The sequence below is a fragment of the Microtus ochrogaster genome, linkage group LG9, assembly GCF_000317375.1.
Source record: "Microtus ochrogaster isolate Prairie Vole_2 linkage group LG9, MicOch1.0, whole genome shotgun sequence".
NCBI classification, from domain to species: Eukaryota; Metazoa; Chordata; class Mammalia; order Rodentia; family Cricetidae; genus Microtus; species Microtus ochrogaster.
The window spans coordinates 6,119,311-6,136,719 of NC_022034.1; the positions used below are offsets into that span (position 1 = coordinate 6,119,311).

Sequence of the window (17,409 nt, forward strand, 5' to 3'; positions counted from 1 at the left end):
CTCCTTCTTTTTCTTTCTTCTTCTTGTGTTGCATATCTGCAACTGTTTAATGTTTGGCCCTGCAGGGTAGCTTGTAAAAACCTGAATAGTCCTGTAAAAACTGATAGTCCTGTACTCCCGTGTCACTACAGGACCGGCACTCGAGCTGGGAACTAAGCTGGAGACTTAAATACACATAGACAGAGACACACAAAGAGAGATGTGGACACGGGTCATCCCTGATACAAGAATGCCAATGCCAACTTTATTGTGCTCAGCGAAAGCTTATATATGAATCCTTAGCCACATTCAAGCTCTTGGGATCTTTCAGCTGTAGCCCCACCAGCCAGCCATCAGGGTCTCGTGCTCAGAGCAGTTGCAGGCACAGGTGTTTTGCTCAGTTCACTCCAGCAGGCAAAGGGTCTGAGAAAGACAAGGGGCCAGGGATCTGTAGCTCCCAACAATAGCTTTTCTCCCTGTTACTGCTCATCTAGGATTGTCCTGGCTTCTCATCATTTCTTCTTATCATGAACTAACATTTACTTATGTACACAGCTTATCAGTGTCTTCACTCCCTAGAAGGGAGCTTACATGCCTCCAGAATTAGCAGATTATGGAAGAAAGCCATTTACAAAATGTCCACATGCAGGTCTTTATGTGGACATGGGCTTCCATGTAAGTTGGGCTATGTTGACTATGAGGGATATTATTATTATGGTGTTATACAGGACAACTTTTAAACTAATAAGCCATCTTTCAAAACTAGACCAGCAGAGAGCAAGGACTGATGCTCTGTTCCACACCAACAATTAGTGCTCCAGGGGTTTTGGACTTTAGCCACGGTAATAACTATGTAGCTGAGTCTTGTTTTCACGTTACCTTCAGCTCACTAATGACCAATTAGTACCTTTTTTTGTGTTTATCTGTGATATTCACATCTTCTTTGTTAAGGGGTTTGTTCTACATTGAGTCTATTTTTAAAGACTAGCTGTTTGCTTATGGTTGACTTTTAAAAGGATATTTTGGATGCAGGTCCTTTATGTAATATACAATTTGCAAACAGGACATAGCTATAATGGGCTGAAATAACAAGGAGCCCAAGTTACAGCAGTCTCTGCAGCTTGGCTTTCTGGGAAACAGGAAGTAGTAGAAACAGGGAAGGGGGCCTGAGAGGTAAAATTTCTTCAGAAAAAACTGGGAGGGTGACTACTTTAGTCTCACAGAATGCTCTTTCTTGAGGTCATAGAGGAGTGTGCAAAGACCAGAGATGGGAACCGTGTTGGGATTCCTGGCTCACAGTGTGGGCATCCTGGTGAGTGGGTAACAAGGACACAGAAGTCATGGGCATCTGGAACATTATCATGAAGACGATGAAATCTGCCATCAAAGTGGTGGAAGGGTGTAAGAAAAAGGAGTATTATCTTCATATTAGCTATCTCCCACAAGGTCCCCATTCACCAGTGTGGGAGGTCCTTCTGTCTGTACGTTGCTTTTATTGGTTAATGAATAAAGAACTGCTCTGAGCCTATGGCAGGGAAAAACAGAACTAGGTGGGAAAAGCTAGGCTGTATGCTGGGAGGAAGAAGGGCAGAGTCAGAGAGAAGCCATGGAACCTCCGGAGACAGACGCTGGGAACTTTATCTGGTAAGCCACAGCCACATGGCGATATACAGATTAATAGAAATGGTTAAATTAATATCAGACTTAGCCAATAAGAAGCTAGAGCTAATGGGCCTAGCAGTAGTTTAATTAATACAGTTTCTGTGTGATTATTTCGGGTCTAAGCTAGCCGGCCAGCCAGGAACCAACAAGTGGCTCTCTCCTCCCTCCAACACCACATCCTATCACCTTCACGCCAGTACCTGATTCTTTCTGTACCTAGGGATGTGCCTTGCCCTGTCAGGTGAGCACTCCACTCTAACAAGCCTTTTGCCTTTAGCATCTTGTAGTAAGTTTTAAGTCAGATTCTGTTCCAGAGGTGTCCTTTTGCCCTCTGCAGGGAATCCAATGGGTCTCCCTTCTTCTCTCATGTGATGTGGGTGTTGTGTGTGCCCTTTGCTTTGTGCAGAATACGTTGGGTCACCTTCCCCTCCCTCATGTGCTGTGTGTGTTGTGTGTACTCTTTGCCCTGTGCTGAGAATACAATGGGTCGCCTTCCCTTTCGTGTGCTGTGTGTGTTGTGTGTGTTGCAGTTGGCTGTTAGGAGAATGATTTCTTTGAAAGAAGCCATCTGCCTTCCCAGCGACCCTGTTCCACTGTAAGATTCTCACAGCTTGTGATTCGAGTGCTCAGCAGAATTAATTAACACGTGCGGATTCTCTGCTTTGTGGAAATGCGCGGCCTACTCTCTGCAGGGTTAGAATTAGACTTAGTTTCCTTCTTTTTTATGTCAAAGTCACTGTCTGTCAGTGTCGTCATCCAGCCATTCCTACAGATGACCGCTCATGAAATCTCAGTGAATAGGCGTAGTGACAGCAATTTTCACACCCAGTTTGTGTTTGGGATTATTTCAATCTAAAAAAAGATGCCACTTTATATTTTTGATATGAAAATATATGAAATTATCTGTAGCCAACAGTTTTCGTTGGACAGAAACTTCATTGATAATGATGGAGAAGTGACAAGAGCATTCTGAAGTGACGTTGGTTGGACCAGTGGCTCTAGTGCCTCTGTGGAAAGGGAGGAATTTGAGTTGACAGCAATAAAGACGAACAGCGACGAACACATTCATCCAGTCACTGGTACGCATCCATGGTGCCTTGCCAGGTTTAGCTGGTAGTGCTTACCTCAGTGTAAGTGCTTTATGCAACCTAACATACAATAGAAAGGCACCGTCTGGCTCACGGGCCCCCAGAACTGACAGCGGGGAAATAGCTACTTGGTGTGACGTACCATCTACCACTTCAGATACCAAGTTCTGACTTCACCGTCCTTAGCTTTACTCTTTTCTTGTGGTCATAACATAAAATAACACCTTAGCATGCGGACATAAGCAGGTGAGCTTTCGTGGCACCTTGTAGCATCATCGCCTATTGCTCGTGCGCTTCCAAAGCTTTGCCCTTTTGTCTTCCCATGAAGTCACCCCGCCTGTCCCAGCTCCCTGCAGCAGAGGGAACTTCCTAACTGCTAGCACAATGGGTTGGTACACTGTGTGTTTCCTGTTTGAAGTCGCCGCATGGGTGAATTTTATTCTTTGCAATTCCTTTGCAGGTTTGACGGATGAGAAAGTGAAGGCCTACCTCTCTCTCCACCCCCAGGTCTTAGATGAGTTTGTTTCCGAAAGCGTGAGCGCCGAGACTGTAGAAAAGTGGCTGAAGAGAAAAAACAACAAAGTTGAAGGTAAGACGCCACCTGCTTGCTCGCGCCAAGTGTCCGCAGATCTCAGACCAAGCCTTCCTAGCTCATGATGGGACATCATGCTTTAGAAAAACAAAACATGTTTAATCACAGCACTCGGGAGGCAGAGGCAGAGGCAGGCAGATCTCTGTGAGTTCGAGGCCAGTCTGGTTTACAGAGCTAGTCTAGGACAGCCAGGGATACACAGAAAAACCCTGTCTTAAAAAAACAAAACAAACAAACAAAAAATAAAAAAAGAAAACAAAATATGAAATAGAGGTTTATATTTTATTTCTGTATTTTTTTTAAAAGATAACATTGTTAGAGGAGCTAAATGAATATGAGAAAAAAAATCCTTAATTATAAAAGCACTTGGCAAAAAACAGCTGAGAATTTTTTAGTGTTTGTTGTATTAGTCAGTGAGGAGTCACTGTAGTGCGGTGTCTCAGGCTGTGAACTGAGAAGAGAAAAGATGAATTTGTTTCCAGTTCAGGATCTGATAGCCCCACTGCGTTTGGCTTCTGGCTATGACAGCCATGGCAGTGGCAGGGATGTGTGTCCAAGTGAAAAGTTCACACCACCCGCTGGGAAGAGAGATTGAAAGAGGAGACGGAGGTTCCACACGGGCTCCACGTGTGCTCCAGTGGCTGTGGGGCCTCTCATGGGCCCTTCTACCTGATGGGCCACGGCACGCCCAGTACAGCTCTTTGTTGGCCCAGGGACCACTGTCTGTGTGCAGACCATGCCAGTGATTAATACTGATTAGAAAAACATAGTTTGTGTTCCTGTCTCTAGATGCTCCACTCTGCAGAGCGCAATCTGAGAGCACCGTGCTGGCTTATCTTTGGCCCTTCCTTGTTTCCTTCCTTCCTAGTCACAAATGCTAACAGAATGGGGCCTCCAATAGTAAAATGAGGATGGCCCTTTTAGATGCAATTCGGACAGGCGAGAAAGATGTGAGAACTGTTTTACATGTCAGATTCTTTGGTGAGCTGCCTATGCCCTGGTAAATAACTCCCCAGCTCTCATCCTAGTTGCCCCATGTAAGCTCAGTGGGTCACACAACAAAGACAGGCTTGCTAGAGATGAGTTTCCAGTGGAAGAGGCCCAAGAAAGACCAAAATTCACTATGTGGATGCATGAAACTGAAAACAGAAAAAAAAAATACAGAAAATATTTGGATTCCTGGAATTTGGGACATATTGCATTTAAAATTTATGAAGAATATCATTTTAGGGGAGGACTCCCCTTGTGTGTTTCTCTCTTATTCTCAGAAATATATTTATCTTTTAAATTAACTAGTCACCTTTGCAGTTCAAATAATAGAAAATAGAAGCAGCTCTCTTGGTGAAAATAGAAGAGAAGACTCCAAGGGCCTGAGAGGTCAAACACATTTCCCCTCAAACTGAGTCAACATGGATGTGCTTTCTCTGAATATTGCAGTGTAAATGGCTAGATTTGGCCATCTGACCAAATTTGGACTCCTATTTTTATGCATGTTGTCCTCATAGGCACAGTTAATTCTACTCAAGAAACTTTTGCATTAACACCAACATAGCTGTTCTGGGGTGGTTGTCTTAATGTGATAAGCATTCTAGCTTCTGCCTAACATAGAAAAAAGAGTGTTTTAAAGATGTGGTAGAAATATAGGCAATTTCTGTGCTCTGAGTAAGTCTTTATAGTTTCCGAACATATCATAATGGAAACAAATATTTGCCAGGGAGAGCTTGCACCCTGAGATATATGAATCAGTCTTCGAAGCAACTGTAGTGATATGTTCAGTGTCTACAAGCAAGAGTGTGTGTGTGAGCACATGATTTGCGAGGAAGAAGTGTAGGAATAAATCAGAGATCAGCATTTCCTTCTTAGGACAACCCTGTCATCGATGGTTAAGAGCAAAGTTTAAGCAGCATCTCCCATCAGGGTGAACCAGAGACTGAGAGCAGTCTCAGGTGGCTGAGCTTTGAGGGTCAGCCTGGCTAATGGTGCCCATTTGGGGGCAGGGAGGACAGCTTAGCCCTGCTCGAGTGCCTGCCACTAAGCATGAAGATTAAAGTCCAGATCTCCAGCACCCACATAAGAACCTGGCATTGTAGTGGCCACCAGTAACCCCAGTAGTGTACAGTGTGTATGTCAGTAAAGGCAACTGGATCTCTAAGGTTCACTGGCCAACCCGCCCAACCAAATCAGGGAGAGCCACATTAGTGAGAGACCCTGCCTCAAAAACCCAAGGAGGCAGAATGACTGAGGAAATAGTCAAGTCGAGAGACAAGTGTCAAACTCTTTCTCGTCTCTTCATGAATTTATACACACACACACACACACACACACACACACACACACACTGCATATTTAAATTTACTACGTAATAAGGGATAGTGCAATGCCGAAACATGATACCTATGGAACACGTCTTAGAGTTTCCGTTGCTGTGATGAAACACCTTGACCACAAGCAGCCTGGAGAGGAGAGAGTGTATTTCTGCTTGCAACTCTGAGGATACACTCTGCTGCTGAGGGAAGCCAGGGCAGGAGCATGAGGGAAAAGCGGCAGAGGCCACGGAGGAGTGCTGATCCCAGGTTGCTGCCTGTGGCTTGCTCAGTCAGTGTTCTTGTAGCACCCAGGTCACCAGGCCAGGGGTGGCACCACGCACCATGGGCTGGACACACCCACATCAGTCTCTAGTCAAGAATCATGTACTATAGTCTTGCTTACCGCCAGATCTTCTGGAGGAATGTTCTCGGTCGAGAGTCCCTCGTCCCAGATGACGCCAGCATGTGTCAAACGGACATAACATTTGCAGCACAGAACTTGAAATTAAGTTTAGTTCTTACAAATGAGAATTTCTACAAACTTTCGTGTTGTTATGTAAGCTAACACTGCACACTTTAAAAAGGGCTCAGTGGTTAATAGCAAGGATTGCTCTTGCAAAACCAAAGTTGGCTCCCAACACCCACATGGGATGCTCACAGCCATCTGCTCCAGCTTCAGGGGATTCAGTGTCACTGGCCTCCAAGGGCACCTGCAGTCTTGTGCACATACTACAGAAAGACACACACACACACACACACAACACGTGTGGCATCAGTTTCTTTCTGCTGCTGTGGAGAAATGCCATGAACAAAAGCAATGTGTAGAAGGAAGCATTCATCAGGCTATCCGTTCCGAGGCGCAGAGTCCCGTCATGGCATTCGGGAAGGCGTGGCGCAGAGGCAGAAGTAGGCAGCTCACTGGTCATTGGCCCTGTGGTTCCTGTCAGCTTGTGGTCACTTGCCATACTTGTATGGGGCAAATACTTCCCAAGCTCATTTGAAAGTTGCCTAAAGGAGTGAATTGTACCAAAATGTTGGCTATCATTTCTGCCAACTGTGTGGGACCAGGTTCCAGACGTGTCTCAGGTTTGGTTGTTGTCTCCCTCCATCTTCCTGTCTCTCTCCATCTCCCTCTCCCTCCTCCATCTCTGTCTCATTGCAGCTCTCTCCCCCCCTCTCTCCTTCCCCCCTCTCTTTCTCTCTCTCTCTCTCTCTCTCCTTCTCCCTTTCCCCTCTCTTTCTCTCTCTCTCTCTCTCTCTCTCTCTCTCTCTCTCTCTCTCTCCTCTCTCTCTCTCTCTCTCTCTCTCTCTCTCTCTCTCTCTCTCTCTCTCTCTCTCTCTTTGTGTGTAATATTTACATGGACTTTACACTTGTTTTGGAAATCCGCAGCTGGATTTTTGAATTAGAAGAACCAACTTGTACATATTTTCAATCTCTCGAGGCAACTTGTAGGCAATGGTGTGGTGAGCTCTGCCAAGGTTTCCAGGGCAGGTTAAAAGGTCACTAGACTAACACATAGGAGAAAGTTGGGACTCATTGTTTTCTTTTCAGAGGTCTGACAGCCTAGTCTGTCTATGCAGTTGGTTTGTAGTCAGAGACATCAGGAGAAGGAGAGAGAAAGGGGATCCAGGATGGAGGTGACCCCTTGACTGCTCAGATTAGAATGTAATCAGTGTTCTTAATGTTTCCAGTACAATTATATTGCTTACTTATCATTTCCATTTCAAATGTATAACATTTTGTTACTTGCAGCTGAGAGGCATCAGTGTGTGTATATGTATGTGTGAATAAGTCTGCATGTGCGTATGTCTGCTGAGTGTGTATGTGTGTGTCATTATGTCTATCTGTACATACGTGTGTGTGCTTGTGTGCGTATGTCTGCTGAGTGTGTACATGTATGTGTGTTACGTGTTGCACATGTTTTCACATGCACGCAGAGGTCTGTAAGCCTCTGGTTTTGCTCTTCAGGAGTCATGCATCTTGTTTTCTGAGACAGGGTCTCTGCCTCTCTCCTCTCCCAGCACCAGGATTACAAGTGTAAGGGGTGAGCCAGCTTCGCATGTGTGTGCTGGGCTCACACTTAGGCTCCCACGTGTGAAGAGGCGATGCTTCACTCACGGAGCTCACTCTTGGGCTCACACTTGGGCTCCCACGTGTGAAGAGGCGATGCTTCACTCACGGAGCTCACTCTTGGGCTCCCACGTGTGAAGAGGCGATGCTTCACTCACGGAGCTCACTCTTGGGCTCACACTTAGGCTCCCACGTGTGAAGAGGCGATGCTTCCTCACGGAGCCCACTCTTGTCTCCCCAGCACTGAACATTGTTTTCTAAAGTTGACCTTGAGGCTAAGTTCACAATGATCCATTTTAAAGTGACCTTTGGAGCTGGGTTTTGCATTTAGTTCCTATATAAGTGATTTGACTCATCTGGGAAGAGAGTGAGCAATTCCTCAAGATAGAGTGTAACGTCTAAGGAGTTCCCAACACTCTCATAAAATATCTTTTCATGCATTTGGAAAAAAATGGCATCTTGGAAAGAATTATATCTCATATTTAGTCAGACTACACATTATATCTTTATGCTCATCTATATGTGAACTACGTCTGACAACTGATCAACTGGCACCCTTTGGGACTCTGAGGTTACTATTGCAATTAGCACACACAGCACATATGTGAAGCTATGTGGAGGCCTAGTCTTACAAGAGTCTCCAAGATGGGACTTGATCCCACACTGCAGACACTGTTCTGTTCTGGGCAAGAAGAACCAAACCTTACCTCCACTGTCAACAGTGTCCCATCTTCAGTTACCAGTCTGGGCAGTGTTAGGAAGGATGCTGAATTGGCGCTCAGTGTGACCACTTTTGTATCTTTGATACTATGATGATATTTAAGGTGAATATTAATAAAACCCCAAATTCCAATGTAATAATAACCTCTGATGGAAGTTGATTTAGTAACTAAGAAGCTGGTGAATTAGCCTAAATAATTTATAGGCTGTTGATAGAACACTGTCCTTTGTGGCCTGTGGCTTTGTGTATGGCACCTTCTAGAGCAGATGCTGCCACTACTTTTGACATTTAAGTAATTCATAGCTAAAGCATTGTTGCTGTCAGTTACCTTAAATTTAAAAGTTTTGCATGGTTTTATTTTTATATAAAAACTGTAATTATCAAATTTCTCTCTTTTATGTGATTTTAGAGATGGGAATTATTATTATCCAAGTGAAATTTTTAGTCATTTCATACTTAGAATAAAGATTTTAAAATCATGCCACCCCAACCTTCTATTCAATCTCCTGGGGTTCAGATTTAGCCGCATTTAAACTGGTTAATGTCTAACAGATGGCGCCCGTGCTGGCGTTCGCTGTGACGGCATCTTAAACTAACGAGGCACAAGTTCCCCCGCCAGAACACACCTCCTCGCAAGGCTGTAGCTTGTAGAACACTAAAGTCCATGTACTCATCATGAATAAACAAACAAGACATGCCTGAAACAATTCTCATGGGACGTAATTTCGGACACTTCTCTTTCTTTTACTTGAAACTAGAATGATTTTTATTCCATTACAATTATTTTATCTCAGCAGTTGAAATTACATTATCAACACGAAACTATCAAATCAGGTATTCCTTTGCTGCTGGCAAATGGAAGCCATGCACTGAGTGCTTTGACACGGGTTATAAATAACCATGAGTCTACCAACTAGAAGCTCGAGCAGAGACAGCACTGCCGGTAATTGATACATTGCATTAGTTCTGTTAATTGTGTGTCGATTACTCTGATGATGTCTTTAAGCGTGCGGCTTGGGAGTGAGGTGGCTTATGATTCCAAACCAGACTTCAGGTGGCCATGCTAATAAGATGAAAAATTAAGTCTCGTCCTTATACTATCATGGGCGCCTAGGAAACTGATTCAAGTGTGTTCTTTTGCCGTGGACTGGACTGATTTCTGAAGCGGTGTCTGGTGTCTTTGAAGCTCGTGGTCCTCTTTGCCAGGCTTTAAAAGCCATTGTGTTTTCCCAGCAGAAGTCACATTTCTGAGTGATTCAAATGAATAAAATCTTTATGAGCTGCTAGGTCTTGGGAAATACTTGTTTTCGTTGAGATGCCTTTATACAATTTGTGTTTTCTAGTTTCACACACAGAAAGAGATGCTGTGGAAATGTTAGTTGATGTCATTCCTCTTAGAATTTAAAATTTTTTTCTCACCTGTGACAGATTTCTAAACGTTAAAAACCCATGAAAAATGATGGCACATTGTTTCCAACTCTAAGCTCGTAAAACCTTTCTGAAAATTCGACAGTGATCAAAGTTGATTTCAGGTTGCATAACCCTCTGTAGAAATGTCCGCATGACAGGCTAGTGTCTTCACACGAAAGCACAAAGGGTTAATTTCATCTCGCAGCTCTCAGTTTCCACTCCATCACCGAGGGCAGGGTCAGAGCAGAGACCTGGAGATGCAGATGAGATGCCATGGCAAGATTGCTGCTGCTTACTGGCTGGCTCCTATTACTTGCTCAGCCTGCTTTCTTAGACTCCCCGGGACCGCCTGTCTGGGAAAGCTCCGCCCACAGTCAGCTGGCCTTCCCCACACCAGCCGTTAATCATGAAGATGCCCGCAGAGGCTTGTCCACAGATCAACCAGGTGGGAACATTTTCTCGATTGTGAGTCCCTCTCCCCAAATGGCTCGAACTCATATCAAGTTGACAAAACACTGTGACAGCTAGTTGTACCTGGAATGTGACCCAGTGTGATATGCTTTCCCGGCTAACCGGTCAGTTACCGATTCAGAGATATTTATTGATTACCTGCCGTGAGTGTATATGGTGGTTTGAGTAAAAATGATCCCCATAGGCTCATAGGGAGTGACATTATGAGGAGGTGTGGTCTTGTCAGAGTAGGTGTGGCTTTGTTGGAGGAAGTGTGTCACTATGGGGTAGGCTTGAGGTCTCAAACGCTCCAGCCAGGTCTAGCGTGACATTCACTTCCCGCTGCCTCCCAGTTCAGATGCAGAACTCTCAGCTCCTTCTCCAGCACCAGGCAGTGTAATGTTATCATAGAAATGCTTAATAAAAAATTGAAATCCGGTGTTTGCCTTCAGCCAGTTAAAGCTGACTTTGGTGCTGAGAACCGCTGTCTGCCTGGTGTCCCTAGCTCTTTACCGTGCCCCAGGAGCAGCAGTTCCCTGTGCTAATGCCATCAGGAAGCTAGCACTTGGTGGTGGTGGTGGTAGAGTACAGCACTATCGGAGCACAGGGACCCAGGCACCAGATCAGGTGTCGTTTGGTGGTGTGATGTCACCAGTGACTCCTGAGTGGGAGGATTGTCACCTGGGAGCTGGTCAGGCTCACGGTGTCCCTCTCACCCAGGCTGACTGTCTCGGGGTCTGGTGTTTTAGTTTACACGGCTCCACAGGACTTCTTGTGTTTGCTGAGTTTGAGGGCCAGCAGTAGGTGTCAGGATGCCTGGAAGAGTTAAGGTAGTGATGACGTGGGTGGAGGAGATAGGGAGATGCAAGAGCAGGGAACAGGACTCGGGGCTTGATTTCTGAGAGAACTGGGGAGAAGATTTAGGAGCAGTTGTCTGGTCAGGCAAGGCAGCAGTCAGCAAGTCAGCAAACGCAGCAGGTCAGCTCAGGTCACGGGTGGGATGAAATTTAAAGCACGCTGTGGCCCCTCCTTTTGGATCACTCTGGGGTAGGAGCTTTGGTGTGCTGTCCTCTGAGCCTCTCCAGCTTGAAAAGGTTTTTTGTTTGTTTGTTGTTTAGTTTTTCTCCCCCTTGTTTTTGGAGCAGGCGTAGAGGTGAGGGCGGGGACACATGCTGGCAAACATTTGTGTTTGTTCTTCCATTTCCTATTGCCCGGCTAGTCCTGTCTTTCCTTGCTTTCCTTCCCTTTCGTTTGTTGTTTTGATACCAGCCATCCTGACTCCCCAGAGCTGTGGAATTCAGTTTTAGGAAGGGCAGAAAAGAAAGGGCAGTGTGTACCCAGTGACTCTGGTGAGATCAGCTCTTATCTCTGAAAGGGAGGTTCCCTAAGAAGATAGGATTTAGTCCTCAGAAGGCCCTTTGAAGGCCCTCTGAGCTGCACGGGAGGGTAGTCATGAGAAGACTCGGAGGTGGATACAGCCCTTTGAGAACATCACGGGAGGAGGCAGGCACTCACTGGACAGGCTGAACCTTCTGGGATGTTCTTAAGTGCTTCTAAGAACAATGTACATATTTTGAAATTTAGATAAGAACCTCCCAGTACCTTTGAAGACTTGATGATGCAAGCGTTTGGAGTGAATCATCATGGCATGCCAAAACATCCGTGTTAGGAACAGGTCAGTCAGGTTTCGGTATTCTGGTCGCCTGTCACCTCCACAGAGCAGCCCACACGCCTGCTTCACAGGTGGAATGCCTTTGGGAACTTAGGACTTGTAGTAGTGGCTCAGCTTTTGAAACTGAAGCAAAGCTTTCCCACGTGTTTGCATTACTGCCCTGAGATGGAAAGGCCTGACAGACGTTTGGTCGCAGGTGGTTACAAGCCCAGGATGACTTTAGAGTTCTCAGGCAGAGTAAGTGGATATTCCTTTGGAATTGAGCACACTTTAAAAACCTAAATATAAAACATGAAAAGTACAATCTGAGCAAAAAGAGGGTCCACACTCACCTCTGAGAACGGCCATCATAGCCGAGCAGGGGACAGCGGAGATGGCTGGTCTCAAAAGTCCAAAGCAGTCAAGCATGATGAAAGTTATGAATATTATTAAAACTAAGAAATGGGTCAGGTGGTGGTGGCACATGCCTTTTAATCCCAGCACTTGGGAGTCAGAGGCAAGCAGATCTCTGTGAGTTCCAGGCCAGCCTGGTCTACAAGAGCTAGTTTCAGGACAGACTCCAAAGCTACAGAGAAACCATGTCTCTAAGAAACAAACAAAAAAGACACTAAGAAATGATAACTGACAAAGAACAGCTGTTGTTCGGGATAATGGAGAGATTAATTTTAGGTTAAACATTCCATATCAAACATAGTCAAAGGCACTTGAGGTTTGAATGAGCATGGCCCTCACAGGTTTGTACACTTGTATGCTTAGTGCCCAGTTGTTAAACTGTTTGGGAAGGGTTAGGAGGTGTGTCCTTACTGGGGTAGGTGTGTCTTTGTTGGAGGAGGTGTAGCTGGTCTCTTCTCTCTCTGTGTGTGTCTCTCTCTGTGTGTCTCTCTGTGTGTGTCTCTCTGTGTGTGTCTCTCTGTCTCTCTCTCTCTCTCTGTCTCTGTCTCTCTCTTTCTCTCTCTCTCTCTCTCTCCCCTTGCTGGCTGTAGATCAGGATGTAAACCTCTCAGCTACTTTTCCAGCAGCGTGCTTGTCTGCTTCCTCCAGGATGGCAATGGACTCACCCCTGAAACCGGAAGCCAGCCCCCAGCTAAATGCTTTCTTCTATGAGAGTTGCCTTGGCCATGGCTCCTCTCTGCAGCAGCAGAGCAGTCAGGAGGACGGCACTTTAGTGTTTCAGATCATTTTCCGTGTCTACGGAATGATTCAGTTGGGTTTCTTTTGAAGGTAGAAGGCTTGGTTTGCTTGTGTTGTATCACAGGAGTTAAGATGGACAGATCACACTGACAGAAGAAGAGCAATCCAAGACGTTTGTGATAAAGTGCACTTCAAACTGGTTTATAACTTTACTTTTTGATTTTTTTTTTACTTGAATCAGGCTGAATTAATAAAGGAAAGGGGCTTATTTAGCTCATAGTTTTGGAGATTCAAGGATGTAGCACTGGCCTGATGATGTCACAGCTGCAGGAGCACATAGCTGTGTGTGTAGAGATCCCATTTTGCAAAAGGATACCTGAGAGGCTGGGCTCCCGAATCTCTTTCCAGGGTATCCCCTTAATGATGTCACACTAGGTCCCACCTTCCAAAGGTCTATTGCTTCCCACTGCTACACAGAGGACCAGGGGCTTCCAACCAGAGCTCCCCCTGGGAGAAGCAAAGGGGAATTATTTGAAGAGAGCTGCCTGCCTTCTCTGCAAAGGGACCCAATGGGGCCGTCCTCCACACAGGTATGACCTCAGGAGGTCCTGTGGCTGTCACTTCAGACTGAAGGACTTTCAACATAAAGATGACTTAGTGGCCCTTGTGGCTTAGATGAAGGGGTGGGTGGAAACCCAAGTGAGACCCTGAGCTGCTTTCCAAGGACTTGATGCTGCAACCTAGACCCTGAGCGCCTTTCAGGGTGGCTTGACATGGGGCACCTGCTACAGAAGTGGGCGGGTATTTGGAAGGCCACCCTAGAGAGCTACATAGATTGTTTTCTCCTTGATTCGCTTCTCACCATCAGTGAAAATATTGAAGAGAAAGGGAAGGTGGCACACTTTTCTCTCATACAAGAAAAAATACATTTAAGCCAATGTTCACGGGTATAGCGGAGCATCCTAAGAAGGCTAGAAAGGAAACAGTTCAGGGCTTGACAGTGCAAACAGCAGAGGGAGGAGTTAGTCCTTCTCGGACTCTCTAATTCCAGGGTGGTGGTGGGAACCCTGGTGGGGACTTCCCAGGTGAGCTGGTGGGAGCCCCGAGAAGAACCCCTACTCTCTGCAGCAGCAGGGCAATGCCAAGAGAGATGAGGGGTGCAGGCAGCAGGAGGCAGGTGCCGGCAGTGGGTGTAGGTGAAGGAGGCAGGATGCCCGCCTGTCTGTCTCCCAGCTCAGCTTCTCTTTTGTCCCCAGTGGCTTTCCATCCTTCTGCAGTTCCTTCTGAGATCTCTCAGCCATTATTGGAGATGGAGCTAAACAACCTGCCATTCGTTTGTGTGCCTGAGTGATTACTCCAGAGGTGTCGGAAGTCATGATTCTACTTTCTGATTTCAAACTGTCTTTTTCTTTCTTTTTTCTTTTTTTGAAATCTTTGTTGACTGAAAGTTGTTTTTCCCTTTTCAATGTGTTTTCCAAACCTTTGAAGTCTCTCTGTTGCCTTCTGTCGGCATATGTTAAAATGCCTTTGGTGTGGAAAAGCTTTCTTCCCACACAGTTGACGGTGCCTGCCCAGGGAGGAACCACAGATGGTACTGCCTGGTTTGGTGACCTTCCAGGACCTGCACACTGGCCTGATTGGCATGGTGTGGCCCGGGGTCTGCTGGGTCTTCCTCAGGGGTAGGCAGTGTGAGCAGCGAGGTTAAGGCTAGACTTTACACACTGCACATCATTCTAAAGTGACACCATTTTCGACGTGAAAATGTCCCATAACTTTAGATACACAGTTGACAGTTTCATGACAACTTGTGGAAAACGGTTGTAGGCTGTCACCTGTCACTGTTGATGTTTTTGTATGTGATGCCCTTTTCATTGTGGTGAAGGATTTTCCTCATGGGACAACTAATCAGTTTTTACCTTTCCACCCTTTGCCCTCCCTCACCTTCCCGTTTGGCTCTGTTCCCATCATTCCCGACTCTGAGTTAAGCCGTATTGTTGGGGCAGGAAGAGTCCTTCCCTGTTTCTAGCAGAACTCGGGTGCTGTCATGACAATGTCATGTTGAGTAGCATGTTTTGTGTAGGCTTTAAGCCAGGGAGCTTAGGATTGAGCTCAGCATCCTAACCCTTGCCTCAGCAGCCTCCACGTCCTTCCCGTGGCACTAGACCGTCTTCACAGACTGACGTAGGGCCAGCCTTTGACACAGGTGACCTCAGATGACAGCCAGATACATTACAAAGTACTCGGCTGTTAATTTTCCTGGTGTATAATTCTGTTGGTTTAAAACATCTAGGTTCATACAGCCACCAGACCGAGGACAGGGCACACCTGTGACAGAACACCTCCCCTCCTTTTCACGCTTCTGTCCTACTATCCTGCCGTAACCAAATGGTTCTCTGTTGCCATAGTTTTGGTTTTTTCCAGTTCTGTAGATGGAATCAAGTGTTGTTTAACCACTTCCAATATCTCATGTCTCTTGGCACCTTGGCTTTGGGGTCCACCTGAGCTGCGATAGATGTGGGGTGTGCTCTTTGTTGCCAAGCTGTCTGGTTGTATATGACCGCTCTGCATTTTCAGGCCTCTGCTAAAGCATGGTGGGATCACTTCTAGTGTTTTGAAGTCAAGAATATTAACAATATGGTTTTGCAGTAAAAGCACTTGCTGTGGAAGCCTGTTTCCCTGAGTCCCATCTTTGCAACCTGTGGTGAAAGGAAATCGTTATCATGAAAAGTGTCCTCAGATGTCCGCATACAGAGCATGCCGCACATGCGCTTGTGTTCAGATATACATATCACATACACCACAACAATAATAATAACAATAAAACAATCTTATTGCACTCTGGCCTCCACATACATGGGACACACATGTCCGTGTACCTGAACATATGTGTGCATGCACACACATATACACATGTGCACTCACAGACTATATATTGCACATATACAAATAAAAAAGGAGTATATTTAAGATACTTTAAACTGTTTTTTAGAAGGAGCTCTAGGATGGTGGGAGGTCACCGGCCTGTTCACTTGTTGAAGAAGCTTGTGTGTTTGTCTGACACAGGCTTTGTTATGAGGGATTTAATGTCAGATGTCCCAGTCTCTACAAATGCCATCTGTTCCGTGTTTCTGCTGCCTACAGTTTCCTATACATATAGTTCTGTGATGTTTTATAAGTTGTCAGTTCTTGGGAATTAATCGGTAGCATATCTTACCATCCATTTGCTCAGCCTCTGTTGAATTAAGACCGTCGGGGCTGCGTCCCCGGCACCCGGCTGCCCACATGGCTAGCTTAGCTTATGCCCCAAAATATTTACATGGACACTATATTCTTTTAAACACCGCTTGGCCCATTACATCTAGCCTTTTCTCGGCTAACTCTCACACCTGGACTAGCCCATTTCTAATATCCATGTAGCTCACCAGCTGGCTTACCAGGAAAGATCTTAACCTGCATCTGCCTGGAGTGCGGGAACCATGGCGACTCTCTGACTCAGCTTCTTTCTCCCAGCCCTCTGTTCTGTTTACTCCACCCACTTAAGGGTTGGCCTATCAAGGGGCCTAGGCAGTTTCTTTATTCCTTAACCAATGAAATCAACAGATTGATATATGACACTCCCACATCAAGCCTCTGTGTCTTAAGCAGTGTTTGACATGGCAAGATATAGTAGATGTTCGTTTCAGGACTGGAGGCTGAAGGACCGGGTGGCTAATTTGGAAGCACTGTACTTGTCTCCACTGATGTAATTTTGTTCATGGCCAGACAGTTTAAGGTTGTACTTTTTTAGCACATTATATAAAAACAGTTCTTTGTCACTGCACCTGGTCTTTAGAATAAATATCACCTGTCACAGAAAGGGGTCATTGTAGCATCCTGGGACTCACTTTATTCTGTGGCCTTATTGCTGTGTGTAAGAACGAGATAAAGAGAATGTACGTGTCTTTAATACACATGTCTCTCACATACACCATTCTGTGTGTTACAGTTACAGCCATCTTACCTACACCATTCAAAGTGTTACAGTTTCAGTAATCTTACCTATACTGTTCAAAGTGTGACAGTTACAGCCATCTTACATACACCATTCTAAGTGTGAGTTACCGCCATCTTACCTACACCATTCAAAGTGTGACAGTTACAGTCATATTACCTACACCATTCAAAGTGGGAGTTACAGCCATCTTACCTACACCGTTCAAATTGTGACAGTTTTCGTAATCTTACCTATACTGTTCAAAGTGTGACAGTTACAGCCATCTTACCTACACCATTCTAAGTGTGAGTTACAGCCATCTTACCTACACCATTCTAAGTGTGAGTTACAGCC

General features: G+C 45.5%; 1 protein-coding gene across 4 annotated transcripts in view; it reads left to right on the plus strand.

The window, feature by feature from the left end:
• Pde10a (phosphodiesterase 10A) overlaps positions 1–17,409 on the plus strand; it is a 444,083-nt gene that overhangs the window by 346,287 nt on the left and 80,387 nt on the right. For all 4 annotated transcript variants that reach the window (XM_026787449.1, XM_026787447.1, XM_026787448.1 and 1 more), the window contains one exon: positions 3,190–3,318. In XM_026787449.1, the coding sequence (XP_026643250.1) occupies positions 3,190–3,318 (129 nt within the window). The remainder of the gene's footprint in view (positions 1–3,189; positions 3,319–17,409) is intronic.